We start from the raw sequence: 15,382 nt of genomic DNA on the forward strand, positions 1-15,382 counted from the left end.
GACAAATATATGTAGCATAATAGAAGAAAATTCGCACATACCTTTTCTTAGATGTTGTTGCCTGTCTTCTTTCTGCGGTGTGCATGCTTCTGCTGTTATGGTGTTGAAAGGGGAGTGGGGAGGAGGGGGGGGCTTAGGCAATGTGGGAGAATTAATTTGAAAAAAAAAATCCCAGTTTTTTATATAATATATACAGAAACTGTTTTTTAGAGGAGGGGGGAAGGGTTTATGGGAAAGGGTCCGGGGTGCGAGCCATTTCGACCATGTTGGTCGTCGTCTGAACTCATGGAGGAAATGTATGCTATGTCGTATTGGCTTGGTGTTTCTGCCTTTGAAGTGTTTGTGTTTTTGCCTATTGGTCGGAGTTGTGAATTTTTATGTTGTGGAGCTTCCAACACTCGGAGATTTTGTAGGGTCAGTGGACGTTGATTCAGTTCTCGTCACATTTTGTGGCTATCGTTTCTGATATTCTAAGCATCGTTTCGTTGTCTTATCTGTCTATTATTATGGCCTTGTTGATTTGCAGGGTATGTTTGTTCAAGGGCGTGAACTGCTATTTCTGTTTTCCCTGTACTTTGTATTCTATTTTTCTTTTTGATGTTGCGTTTTTTAGTGTTTAAATGTTCTGGAATAGGTTTGTTACAGTCACGGAAGTGTTCTTATAGTCTTGCCCATAAAGACCTGATGGTAGAACCTGTGTAGGTGATATCACAATCTTTTTGGCAGGGAAATTTGTAGACTACGTTGTGGTGTTCTAATATTTCTTGGTGTGTGTGATTTAGTGAGTTTTAGAAGATTTGCCAATATTTGGTTTGTGGTGAATACCAGTTTGTAGTCAGTATGTTTGAAAATGTATTTGTAGGCTTTGTATGTGTTCTGGATGTATGGCAGTTTGATAACTTTTGTGTTGGGAAGTTTGTTTTGGTTGTTGGGTTGTTTTGACGGGTTTTTGCTGTCCTGTTTGCATAATTTATTAGTTGTGTGGGATAGTTGCGATTTTTAAAGATTTGTGTTAGTTTTTTTATTTCTGTGTTGATAGGTATTTTTTCTGGGAAACTCCCATGTTACTCCTCTTAAAAACTATTATTTTCAAAAACTAACACAGATTTACCATCGACAAGGCCATCATAATAGACAGATAAGACAACGAAACAATGCTTAGAATCTTGGAAACAATAGCCATAAAATGTGAAGAGAACTCAATCAACGTCCACTGACCCTACATAATCTCCGTGTTGGAAGCTCCAGAACATAAAAATTAGGTCACAACTCCGAGCAATAGGCGATAACACAAACAATTGAAAGGCAGAAACTCTAAGCCGACATGACATAGCATCCTCTTCCTCCATGAGTTCAGACGACGACCCACACCGTCGCAATGGCTCACACCCCATCAACCCTTCCCCTTTCTCTAAAAACCAGTTTCTATTTTCAGCCCACTTTTTCATCTTTTTTCACTCTACAAAAAAAAAGTGCTCCGCCAACCCTTAAAAATAATATATGTATATATTTAAAAAACCCAGGTTTTTTCAAATTAATTCTCCCACATTGCCTAAGGCCCCCCCCCACTCCCCTTTCAACACCATAACAGCAGAAAGCAGAAAGAAGACAGGCAACAACGTCTAAGAAAAGGTATGTGAAAATTTTCTTCTCTTATGCTACATATATTTGTTTCTAAAATACATCTGCAATGCCCTAAGAATTCTTGAATAAAAAGCCAATGACTTTTAAAAAAGGGGCACTCCTAAACAAAAGCAGGCAAAATAGTAAGAATTTTTAATTGACATGAAAAACAGATAGTTACAGGACAGAACATGAAAATACTGTCCCACAACTATCGGATAAAAAATGGATTATGTCTCTTGCGTTTATGGTAGACATTAAAAAGATTCAGGAAAGAAAGAAACATTCTGGAACAGGCTTATTTCATCACAAATTCTCAAATATTAATAGTAATTCAGCATTCACATGCTTCTCACAGATTTTGACTTGAAAAACTGGAGATAATCATGATCTCCAGTTTTTCAAGTCAAAAACTGGAGATCATGATTACAAAACAAATGCCACAAAATTCTAACTCAATACAATATTGATTATATAGGGTGTTTAATAAAGACCTGAACAATTACAAATGATGATAACTCTGTCTGAAGCTGTCATTTGGTAGTGACAAGTACCAAAGTACCATATATAAGTACCAAATTTGTATTCCTAGCATCAAAAATCACAAAGATTCTATACATGCACTTCTAGTAACACAGGAAATAGCAAGTTTATATTCAGTCCAGTTTATATTCCAACTGCCATGCTCTATGTAAGATTCCATATTCTTCAATGGAATGACTCTGCTAATGCATGCTTTCAGTTCATTAAGCATTCTTAATAGTAGTTCTTAATAGTAGTGTAATAGAAAAATATTTTTTGGCACACTTCTTTAGGACCAGCCAAATTATTTAACTCACAGACATACGATGCCAGTCTGCAAGCAGAATTGATACTTTAGAAGGAAACTTGATAATTCTCTATACTGTAAGGTATTCATTAATATCTCTCAAGTGGCATTAGAGATATAAACATTGGCAGTACCATTGATAGAGTGTAACATAGAGGCAGCCTGCCTCATGGTGCAGCTTAATAAGGGTGCTCGTTCAGCCATATTGCAGTAGGCAGCTGCACTATGCTAACAATTCCTGTTAGCATAACAAGTGCGGAAAGAAGTTTATCCAAGCTTAAGCTGATTAAAAATTATTTGCGAACAGCATTCATCCAAGAAAGATTGGTTGGTCTAGCAACTATATCGATAGAGGCAGACATAGCTTATAATTTAAATTTAGAAGAGCTTATAAACAGCTTTATTGTGCGATATCCCCGTAGAGCAAACATTTAATTAATATTATTATGTAATCGTTTTGCATTAATGTTTCTTTTGTAATAAAAACAAAATAGCAATTGGAGATTTTCTTATATTTTTGTCTTAGAATCCATCATTGGCGATATTTAATTGTTTGCCTCAGAGTGCGATCTAATCTGGCGACGGCCCTGAACATTGCCACTCAATTGGGTCTTTATAATGCTCCCTGTATACTGAATTATACATACATTATGCAGAAGGATATACATAGTATATTTAAACTTCATCATAGTTCAAAAGGCAAACTTAATATTTAAAATTTTATTACAATGTTTTAGTAATCAGAAAGGAAAAAAGTATAAGTTTAAACAAAAATTTACAGCTACCTTAATTACACTTTGGGCCTCCATTCCACTGCTGACACAAATGATATCTGGTCCTGCCATGGATACAAGGGATTTCAAGTGAAATTTACCTGGAACTTTCACTGGAGTTACAGGGTATTCTGGGAATGCAGCAGCAACAGCCTGTGCACCAGCATCATTAGTCCAAGTAGACAAGCCAACAAAAAATTCTTTGCCTTTAAACAAATTCAGTAATATGCTTAGGAAAATATATGCATGCTGACCGTCTACAACATCTATTACTGATTTTTTTTTTTTTTTTTTTTTTAAATCTGCTTTAAAAATAAAAAGAATACAGTAACATTCAAGTTAGCACTCAGGATGCATTCTGGAAAATATAGTGAATTAAGTGAAACAGACAACAATGCTTATAATTAAGAACAAATTCATATATTTCCAATTATGTTTTTACTGAAGTCAAATTGGTCATCAGGGCTTGCATTAGTATATGGATAATTGTGCAAGTAGAACGTGGGCGAGAAAGACTGAAGAAAGGAACAAGAAACTAGTGTATACAATCTCTAAAGGAGACCATCTAGTGAGCACAGATGATGTTCATGCCCAGTGGGCTAAATGTGTTGATAAACGTTGAGAGTTTAACGGCGTCCCTCATTTCTTACAATAGGAACACGGAATCGAAATCCCGCACACTTTGTTTCCTTGTTGTGTCGGACGGAGAAAACTCCTAACCAGTCACTCAGGAAAACCGCATGAGACCTATACGAAGACTCGTGAAGAAAACTCTCAGGAATACAGCCTCGGGGGGAGTCCTAACCCTTTTATACGAAGACCCCTACCGGTACCTTCTTCAATTTCTTTTTTTCTCCCCTTAATGGAATCGATTTCACTGACCAATTAGTGGCGCTTTTCTGCCAAAACATCAAGTGGTCCATGTGCATGCGACTGACACGTGGCGAAGTCTCAATTCGGGAATTATGACCTTGAGCTTTGGTTTTTGTTTAAGCTAACCTCTATGTCATATATACTAAATTAATCCCCTTTCCAAAATTTTCTAAGAATTAACTCGAATTTTTAATCTCTTATTTCAAGTGTAAAAACTAGCCTCTCACATACAAAATCCTATGACTAATCTTCTTTGCTTTACTTAACCTTATTTTATCATATCATAACTATAATAAAATTCCCTTCCTTTTTTTTTTTTTAGTTCAACAAACAATTTCAGCTATATTTTTCACTTAGATGCAAGCATATTTTTCTTTATAAGATTTCTACTTGTTAAATTGTGATCAAGTAAATTCTCTTATGAACTTTACAAAGATCACAAATTTAACAATATAGTCATTACGATTCAAGTTAGGGCGTTGAAGTAAGGCCTCCACACTTTCTTTAAATAAACATTCAAATTTGTAGCGACATCTGTGTAGGAGGAGAGTCTTGGAACAAAGGATGTTGTGGCTTGTTTCTAATCCATGCTGAGCTAATCCAGATTTATCAGGTTTGTTGTGTTGAATTGATGACTGAGGCTCTTGAATTCTTTTTTCTATAGAACGTCCAGTTTGTGCAAAGTAGGAAAGATTACAATTACAAGGAACTTGATACACACCAGATAGAGACAAGTTGAGCGTTTATCTTTAGATGAAGGAAAATGAGTGAATAATTTGTTAATAGGTGTATAAGTGGCTGTTAAATCATATTTCTTCAGAATCTTGAAATTGGTTCCGAAATCCCGGAAATGTAAGGAATTGGAACTCGATGTATTGAATCTTTGCTGTTCTGTGTTGGATTGTAAGAATCGAAAAGATGATGTGTACTCTTTTCGGAGAAGCCATTTAGTTTCATGTGATGTTTGATAAAGTTCGCCCACCATTTGTAGATCTCTCCTTGGCATTTTGCCAAGAATAGTCGCTTTGTGCTGAAGGGGAGAAAGAAAGATGTACGAATTGGTTGCCAACATGCGAAATCACGTGCTTTCTTGTCTGTTGCTATACTAGCTTGATTTTTGTTGTCACTTTTTTTGCATTATTTTTTTATTATTAATTTGTATGATGGATCCAGTACAGTCAACAAGTTCTGTTGTTGTTTAACAACAGAACTTGTTGACTGTGGTTTCAGTAGCTCTTGCAAAACAATATTCAATAATGTGCTGAAATTCTGCGAAAAAGAATCATCTCCTTGTTCCCCTTTCTCAAGTCATAAAACGAGCAAGTGCAATTGTGGGCATATCGGGGTCGACTGTTAAAAGAATTCGTAGGGAATCAAAAGGTGAAGGTAAGCCAAAATTTAAATCTCCTAAAAAAAAGCGCCAGAGTAAGGAAAACCATCGAAACTGTAACTTTGAATGATTTTGATGTAGACATTATAAGAAGAACTATTCACTAATTTTACGTGGTCAAGAAAAGTGCCAACTGTTCCGAAATTGATTCCTGTGCTTAAGGAAAAAATTAATTTTCCTTGGAAAAGAGAAACTTTAAGGAACATACTTCATGAAATCGGATTTTGTTTTAAAAAGTCCCAGAATAAAAGGAAACTTATCATGGAGCGAAGTGACATTGTTTTATCTAGAACGCAGCATTTGAAAGCAATAAGACTTTTCAGGGAGGAGAAAAGACCGATTGTGCATCTAGATGAAACTTGGATTGATAGTAATTTAACTTATGAAAATGTTGGCAGTCTAAAGAAGAATGTGGACTGCTACAAACCGGAAATGCCTCGCGGCGCATAATAATTTTGTGTGCAGGTGGAGAAATATGTTTTTTTACTGAATTCAAACTTACTATACAAAGCCAATTACCATAGGCAAATGAATTCTATGATCTTCGAAAAGTGGGCATAAGAAAAACTGATTCCAAACCTTCCTAAAAATGCTGTTGTTATAATTGATAACGCTTCATATCACTCTATTCGATTAAACAAAGTTCCAAATTGGTCTAATAAGAAGCAAGTTCTTATGGATTGGCTCTGTGCAAATAACATTTCTCATTCCCCAGATATGCGAAAAATTGAATTGCTTAATTTAGTCAAAAGAAACTCGCCCACAACTAAACTATTTAAATTTGACACGATGCAAAGAGCATGGATTTCTAGCTTTGAGGCTACCACCATATCATTATGACATTAATGCTATCGAGTATGTTTGGTCAGAAGTGAAAAGTTTCATTTGCCATTGCAACCTAACTGGAGATATTGACATGTCGAAACTTTTTAAGCTTTCAGAACAGGTGACTGAAAGCATTACAGTTCAAAACTGGGGAAAATATTGCTTTCATGTCATCTCATTGGAAAATATGTATTGGGACAGACACGGAATTATCGAAGAATTATGCGAACCTTTGGTGATCAGTTTAAGTGAAAGTGATGGCGATTCGGACACCGATTCAGATGACTATGAAGATTAAAAGGATTTGATAAGGTATTTTTTCCAACCTTTTTTTGCATTGGTTTGTTAAAAGATTCACAACAAGTCATAAATAATTAATCGGTTTAGGACATTAAAGTGTCTCAGTTCTCTCAACTGTAAGTTTAGAATATCTAAGTTCACTTGAAAAAATTTCTGTTTTTCATTATAATTATTTTTATTTTATAGAAAACTTTCTTAAAAATAAATTTAGTTAAATTTTTGTTTTATGCTATACCTTTTTTAATTTTGTTAATACTCTACGTACATTTTTCCAACTGTTATACAAGCAAAATAGTTACACTTTAAAAACTACAATGTTCGTAAAAGAAAAGCTAAATTTTCCGACCTGTAATAATAAACAAACACATCCAAGAAGACAGATTGATTACCCTATCATTGGAATGGATTCTCCTTTTTCTGACATGCACAGAAGTGTCGAGGGACCTCTAATTGGTGGGCGAACTATAGTCGAAAGTTCTTTCTGTAATAAATGAGAAGTTGAACAGTTAGTTTTGGCTCGTCGGATTAAACATTTTATGATTCCTGTTTTTTGACAAAGATGATGAGCAGATTCTTTGAGAATATAACGACCTGTGAAAGTTGGTTTTCTGTAAACTGTTGTTGTAAGAATACCAGAAGGTGAACGGATGAGAAGGACGTCTAAAAAAGATAACTTGTTGTCTTTTTCAATCTCCATGGTAAACTTTATACGAGGATGTAAGGAATTGATACTACTTAAAAAGGAAGGTAAGGAGTCTCTGTTGTGAGGCCAAACAGTAAAGATGTCGTCTATATATCTAACCCAAAAGGATGGGTGAGAGAATATAGATGAGAACAGGACTTCTTCTATATGTTCTAAATAAAAGTTGGCAAGAGCAGGAGAGAGTGGACTTCCCATGGCTGTTCCTTCCACTTGGTTGTAAAATTTGTTTTGATATAAGAAATATCCAGAGTGCATTAAGAAATCAAATAACTTTATAATATCTTGTGGGAAGATGCCAGCAAGTAATTCTAAAGTCTCTTTGAGAGGTACATTCACATATAAAGATTCTATATCAAAGATAACCATAAGATCTGTAGGTTGTAAAGTGATGTGTTTCAATTTATTTAAGAAATCAGAAGAGTTTTTCAAAAAACAGCGCGAGTTGCCAATGTGTGATTTCAATAATTCAGATAGAAAACCAACTTTCACAGGTCATTATATTCTCAAAGAATCTGCTCATCATCCTTGTCAAAATACAGGAATCATAAAATGTTTAATCCAATGAGCCAAAACTAACTGTTCAACTTCTCATTTATTACAAGAAAGAACTTTCGACTATCAAACATCACATGAAACTAAATGGCTTCTCCGAAAAGAGTACACAACATCTTTTCGATTCTTACAATCCAACACAAAACAGCAAAGATTCAATACATCGAGTTCCAATTCCTTACATTTCCGGGATTTCAGAACCAATTTCAAGAATTCTGAAGAAATATGATTTAACAGCCACTTATATACCTATTAACAAATTATCCCCCCATTTTCCTTTATCTAAAGATAAAGGCTCAACTTGTCTCTATCTGGTGTGTATCAAGTTCCTTGTAATTGTAATCTTTCCTACTTTGGACAAACTGGATGTTCTATAGAAAAAAGAATTCAAGAGCACCAGTCATCAATTCAACACAACAAACCTGAGAAATCTGGATTAGCTCAGCATGGATTAGAAACAAGCCACAACATCCTTTGGTCCAAGACTCTCCTCCTACACAGATGTCGCTACAAATTTGAACGTTTATTTAAAGAAAGTGGAGGCCTTACTTCAACTTGAATCGTAATGACTGTATATCTATATCAAAAATTTGGGAAAGTTTAATCAGGATAATACATTAATTTTTTTTTTTTTTTGTAAATTTCCTATATTAGTCTAATGTTATTTAAGATTAAATTAAGGTGATAAAAATCCCGTATTGTTTTTCAGCCAGTATGAGAAACTCTTAAGATTAAGAACTACGATCTAAGAGTTTCATGCCGAAGAACTATCGGCGAATCCAAGCATAAGTGACCACCTGGTAGTACAACACCAAGGCAACTCGAAGCAAAGGTGGAGCAAGCTCCCTCACTATCCTTGATATTTTCTCATAATATAAAAACACAGCTCTCAGGAGATGTAATACTGTCATTACATTATGAGGAGAGGTCACTACCCAGATCGGTTTCAACCTTTTTTGAGGTCTCATCAGTGAGTAGGTAGACCTGGATGATATCAAAGTTTAAGTGAAAAGAACTTGCATACCTTCACTATACGAATGCCATAAAGGTGTGCCCATATGTTATAACTAAGATGAAAAGCCAAACGGATATTTTTTTTTCTTTTTTTTTCTGGCGAAGTTAATTAAATTAAGGGGATAAAAATCCCTTATTGTTTTTCAGCCTTCTTCGGCATGAAACTCTTAGATCGTAGTTCTCAATCTTAGAGTTTCTCATACTGGCTGAAAAACAATAAGGGATTTTTAGTCCCTTAATTTAATTAACTTTGCCAGAAAAAAAAAATATACCCGTTATTTAAGATTATTATAGGAATTTCTGAATTAATATATTTAATTATGACTTTAAAAATGTTGACTCTTCTAATACTTAGCAATATGACATCACGTGGCTTGTTCTATGTGTGAATGATCAATTGTTCGTATTCCACTTTGTTTTTTAAAGTTATTCCTATGTAGCCACTGAAGATGGTCTGTAATATTCAGACCAAAATATTTAGAAAATTAAACATTATTCTTCTGCAAACGTGTATATATTTCTAATCATTATGTCACAAGTATCGTTAAAAAATCAAATGGAACATCTCCTGTTAGATCCTTCCAAATGTCATTAATGTATAGACTGAACAATAATGGTCCAAAGACTGATCCCTGGAGTACACCACTGGTCTAAATCTGGCAGATTTATACCAACCACATACCACTTTTTGATACTTGTCTCTCACCATCCACTTATCTAGGTCGTAATCATCAAACTCCTGACATGTACCCTACAAGGGGGGGGTGTACAGGATATGATAGTACTACACGAAAAATTTACATCATTACTAACTTCCTATCAACAATTTTCCTCCAAATAAGCCGGTTACTTCTCAAGACTCCAACATTATCAGATCTTATATTTCTATCGTCTAAGGCACTTTATACTGTATCAATCCACCTATATCTTGGTCTTCCTCTGGGTCGTTTTCCTGTCAACCTGGCAGAGAACACTTCTTTTGCTAATCTTTCCTTGCCAATTATGTTTAAGTGACCATACCAACTGAGATTAGCTCTGCTAATGCATTCCTGGATGAGAACAATCACAAGTTCTTTCCTAATATCCTCGTTTTTAATATGATATTGCCATTGATGCCATCTGTTCACGCCCCTGATCTTTCTCATTTCTGCGGTCTCTAGTCTTTGGTCAAGTGTTTTATATCTAACCTAGCTCTCAGATCCATAAGCTAAAACTGGTTTGAAAACTGTCTTATATACAGCTAATTTAGTGTTCCGACTAATTTCTCTCTTATTCTATATGAATTTATTCAACTGACTTCCTACCATACCAGCTTTGTTGATTCTGTTGTCTATTTCCATATTTAATTTACCATCGTCACTAAAAATCGTGCCTAAGTAGCTGAGATGTTTTACTTGTTCCACAGGTTCTCCATTCACAACACAGTTGACATTTTCAATGATTCTGCCTATTTTCATTGTCTTTGTCTTTTTATTGCTGACCATCATACCATATCTATTATAACAGTTATTCAATTTAGTCAGAGATTCTTGTAGACTTGTAGCGGATTTATTTAGAAGTATAACATCATCCGCATAAAGCAAAGAGCTGACATTAACATCTCCAATTTTGATATCATGTTTAATACCACTTTCCTTCATAATGTGATCCATATAGATAATGAATAACAGAGGGGATAATGTACATCCTTGTCTCACACCAGATTTAACATTAAACCATCTTCCTGTACTTCCTTCAATTCTAACTGCTGACTTACAACTAAAATAAAGACTAAGTATTGCTTGATATAATGCCCCATTCACACCATATAACTGTAGAGTATTGAATAGCTTCTCTCTTGGCACCATGTCATATACCTTTTCCAAATTGACAAAACTTAAATACAGATCTTTGTTATATTCCCATGATTTCTCGACTATTTGTCGTAAAGTGAAGATCTGATCCTGATAGCCTCTATTTGACCTGAATCCAGCTTGTTCTTCACCAAGATTTTCTTCCACAATTCTTCTCAACCATTTCTCAAGTATACTTGCATATATCCTACCAGGAACACTGAGTAGGGATATACCTCTGTAATTCTCACATTCAGTTTTATTTCTCTTTTTATATATGGGTACTACGAGAGCTCTACTCCAATCATCGGGAATTCGTCCCTCTGTCCAGGTATTCTGAACTATGCAGTGCAGCCACTGTAAGACTCTTATACCACCATACTTCAGCATTTTTGGTCGAATATCATCTACTCCTGCTGCCATTCCACATTTCAAGTCTTTGATGGCTTTTTCTACTGCAAGTATAGATATGTATTCCTGACTGCATGCCTGGTCAGTGTATTTAATCACTGTGCTGTCATCACTGCTTGTTTCATTTAGTAGTTTTTCAAGGATATCTTTTTCTCCCGTTTTCATGTCACCTTTATCATCTCTAACTACTTTTACAGCACTCTTTCCTCCATTCCTAAGCTTCTTCAACAACCTCCAGAATATTTTGCCACCTTCTTGATATTTATTTTCTTTGTTCTTGCCAAAGTCTTCTCATGACTTTTGTTTAGCTAGTTTTACAAACTGTTTAACTTTCTTACATTTGTCTCTGTATTCTCTAAATGCACAAGCTGACTTATTTGCAATGAACTTTTGATATGCTTTCTTCTTTTCCTTCACTGCCTCTTTAACTTCCTGTGTCCATCATGGAGTTCTAATTTTTCTATCCTTGCAGACAACTTCACCATATGCCTCTCTAGCTGAATCAATCAGGGTTTTCTTCAAGGCTTGCCACTGAATCTCCAAGGTTTGGTTCCTGTTCTCAAACTCTTTCATTTTTCCTTCAATAATCTTTGTGTATTTTAGTCTACAGTTCATATCTGAGAGATGCTCAACTTTTATTCGCTTGAACACTTTCTTAGATGTTATTCTTTTCAATATGAAATTCAATTTTATCCTGCTTAAGACTAAATAGTGATCACTTCCAATTTCAAATCCTCTGTACACTCTGGTGTCCTGCACCAGGGAGAAAACATCACTATCAACAATAACATAGTCAATGAGACTTTTCTTATTCCTTGCTTCTTCTCTCCATGTGAATTTGTGCACATTTTTATGTTGGAACATGGTGTTAGTGATAACCAGTCCATATCCTGAGCAGAAATCCAACAGATATTTGCCATTATTATTAGCGTTGCTCTTTTCTCCAAATTTTCCCAAAATATTTTTGTATGTCTCACAATCATTTCCTACTCTGCTATTTAGATCCCCAAAAAGGACCAACTTTTCATTTTTCATTGTCAGTTGCTTTTTCTAAAGCCTCAAAAAAATTCCTCCACTTCTACCTTAGTAGAACCTTCTGTGGGACCATAGGCACAAATAAGTCTCATTGTCCAGTTCCCCATTCTCATATTTGCCCACATTATTCTACTTGAGACTGCCTGCCATTCAAGAAAATTAGCCTCGTATTTTGTGTTGAATACTATGGCTACTCCTTCTTTTCCTTGATTGTCATTGCCTGAATATAACATTTTGTATTTATTGCTCAGAAAGATCTCACCAGTTTTTGTCTTTTTTGTTTCAGTCACCCTTATTATGTCAATCTGGTACTTATCTAATTCCTCAGCTAGCTCCATTTCTTTGCCATTCAGGCTTCTTATGTTGATAGTACCAATCTTTAACTCTGGTGATGTTGAGTTGGGGTGTGTTTTCAGATTTGTTCCAGTAGCTGACTTTTCGCTGTTCACCCTGGTTCCCTAGTGAAAACAATGGGGGCCTTGTTTAAAAGGGCGATGCCCTAGCCGGCATGAAATTTTGTCATGTTGTACAATCATTTTGTATTTTGGTTTAACCAATAAGAATACAAGTTGGTTGGCTAATTCCCAAATTTCCAGCCCATCCTCGTTCGTTCAGTATCCAGGTAGATACCCAACAGGGTGCACCACGAGAAGGTGAGGAATAGACATTAGGTCAGAGGCCCTGGTTGGTTCTCTCCGCATTCCTTTAAAGGCTATGTGGAGGTCTCCTCTCAGTTATACAGCTTTGACCCTTAAGCACCTAAAAGGAAATATTCAGTTGTTTGCTGATGATGCAAAATTAGGTAGAATAATAAATAACACAATAACCACAGTAATTAACTTTAATGAAATAAAGGGTACAAATATTTCATACTGAAATTAACAGTACATCATCAGTATAGACAACAAGCAGTTCAAAGGAATGGAATACGAAGTACATAACAGTCAGTGAATTACCAATTAAAAACTGTTACCACATGCAAGACCAAATCTAGAAATTAGTATTAATAACATATTATTAAATAATTCTTAAAAACTCTTTCTTTGATGGTTACATAAGATAAGAATATCTCAAACCTTTGGGAGAGAGAATCATTTCGATTCAGACTTGGCTGATCTAAAAGGGCTTCGCAACTTTCTTTGAAAAGGCATTCATATTTAAACTTGCATCTATGGAGAAGACGAGCTTTATCCCACTGGATATTGTGTTTAGTGTCAATACTATGTTGTGCCAGACCATACTTTTGGGGTTTCATGTATTTGATATAATATTGATGTTCATTCATTCTTTTTTCCACAGAATGTAATTTAACATTCCAAAGTATGTTAAATTACATTCACATGGTTTATGGTAAATACCAGCTACCGTGTGTAGCTGTGGTCTGTTGAAGAATCCTGAGGTGCTGGAACATAGCAGTCAATTATCTGAAGATTTTGAAGAAGTATCATCTCATTCCCACATACTTTCCTATCAACAAAATTTCTCCTGTTGCCATCTACAAAAGACAAACTGGCACCTCTATCATTAGCTGCCGTTTACCAGATACCGTGTGAATATAATTTAACATACTTAGGACAGACAGGCCATTCTGTGGAAAAAGGAATGAATGAACATCAGTATTATATCGAATGCATGAAACCTCAAAAGTCTGGTCTGGCACAATATAGAATTGACACTAAACACAATATCCAGTAGGATAAAGCTCATCTTCTCCATAGATGCAAGTTTAAATATGAACGCCTTTTCAAAGAAAGTTGCGAAGCCCTTTTACATCGACCAAATCTGAATTGAAATGTCTCTCTCTCCCAAAAATTCGAGAGATTCTTATCTTATGTAACCATCAAAGAAATAGTTTTAAAGAATTATTTAATAATATTTTATTAATATTAATTTCTAACATGTGGCAACAGTTTTTAATTAGTAATCCACTGACTATGTACTTTGTATTCCATTTCTTTGAACTGCTTGTTGTCTACACTGATGATGTACTGTTAATTTCAGTACGAAATATTTGTACCTTTATTTCATTAAAGTTAATTACTGTGGTTACCGTGAAATTTATTATTTATAGTTATGCCACAGGTATCTTTAAAGATTAAAATTAGGTAGAGTAATAGTGAGTCAAGGTGATGTGGAGAGCTTGCAGGATGATTTAAAGAGGCTGCTGGTAGGAGCAAAAGATGATGGGTATCAGTTTAATGTAGAAAAAATGTAAATTATGCATTTTGGATAAACAGAGTACAAGCTGTGCACGTTGATGGAACTGTGCTTTCGGAAATAGACTGAGAGTTGAAGTTTAGAGGACATATTACTAAGGTAGCCTAAAATATTACTTGGCTATTGAAGAACACACTGACGAGTAGAGGTAATAAGTTATCATTCCTCTTTATAATGTCTTCTACATATCCACATGTGGATTACTGAGCACAGTAATATTGACATCTTAACATTTGTAATTTTATATTTTTGCAAAGGAACTTCCACAAGAACAAGGTTAATAATTTAAGTATATAGTACTAAAAAAGAGCTAAGTGATTCATTTTATGATAGGCAGAAAAGCATATAATAGGCTGTGCTGTTTTAAGGATACTTGTGACATAAAACTGAATGATATATGCACGTACACACAAGACAGATATTTAATTAACCAAATATTTCGGACTGGAAATAGTAGACCATCCTCAGTGGTATTACAAGAACAGTTTTAAAAAAAAATACAAGCTAGAATACTAACAATAGATCGTTAAAAATAGAACATGTCGCATGATATCACTAAGTATGAAACGGAATATTTTGAAGTAGAGACATGATTGAAAAAAAAATAATAATAATAATTAATGAGTAATCTTGATTAGACTTTCCCAGATTTTTGATATAGATATACAGTCATTACGATTTAGGTTGGGATGATGGAGTAAGGCCTCCACAGTTTCCTTGAACAAACGTTCAAACCTATAACGGGATCTATGCAAGAGGCGAGTCCTGGACCAAAAGATGCTGTGGTAGTTTCAATCCCGTGTTGAGCCAATCCAGACTTTTCAGGTTTGTGTAAAGAATGGAGGATTGATGTTCTTGGATTCTTTTTTCAAGAGAACGTCCAGTCTGTCCAAAATAGGAGAGATCACAGTTGCAAGGAATTTGATAAACTCCAGGAAGAGACCTGTGAAAGTACTCAATATCTTCTCAATTCTTTAAAATTCTTGCGATAGGTTCTGAAATACC

General features: G+C 35.0%; 1 protein-coding gene across 1 annotated transcript in view; it reads right to left on the reverse strand.

Moving 5' to 3' along the window:
- The window catches only part of LOC150110666 (N(G),N(G)-dimethylarginine dimethylaminohydrolase 1-like), a 69,268-nt gene that overhangs the window by 25,187 nt on the left and 28,699 nt on the right, over positions 1 to 15,382 (reverse strand). Inside the window, exon 3 of the mRNA XM_090400185.1 lies at positions 3,238 to 3,431. Coding sequence (XP_090256311.1) covers positions 3,238 to 3,431 — 194 coding nt within the window. The remainder of the gene's footprint in view (positions 1 to 3,237; positions 3,432 to 15,382) is intronic.

This window comes from Typopeltis vanoorti, chromosome 1 (genome assembly GCF_054136105.1).
Source record: "Typopeltis vanoorti isolate ZY-2024b chromosome 1, IOZ_Tvanoo_1.0, whole genome shotgun sequence".
NCBI classification, from domain to species: domain Eukaryota; kingdom Metazoa; phylum Arthropoda; class Arachnida; order Uropygi; family Thelyphonidae; genus Typopeltis; species Typopeltis vanoorti.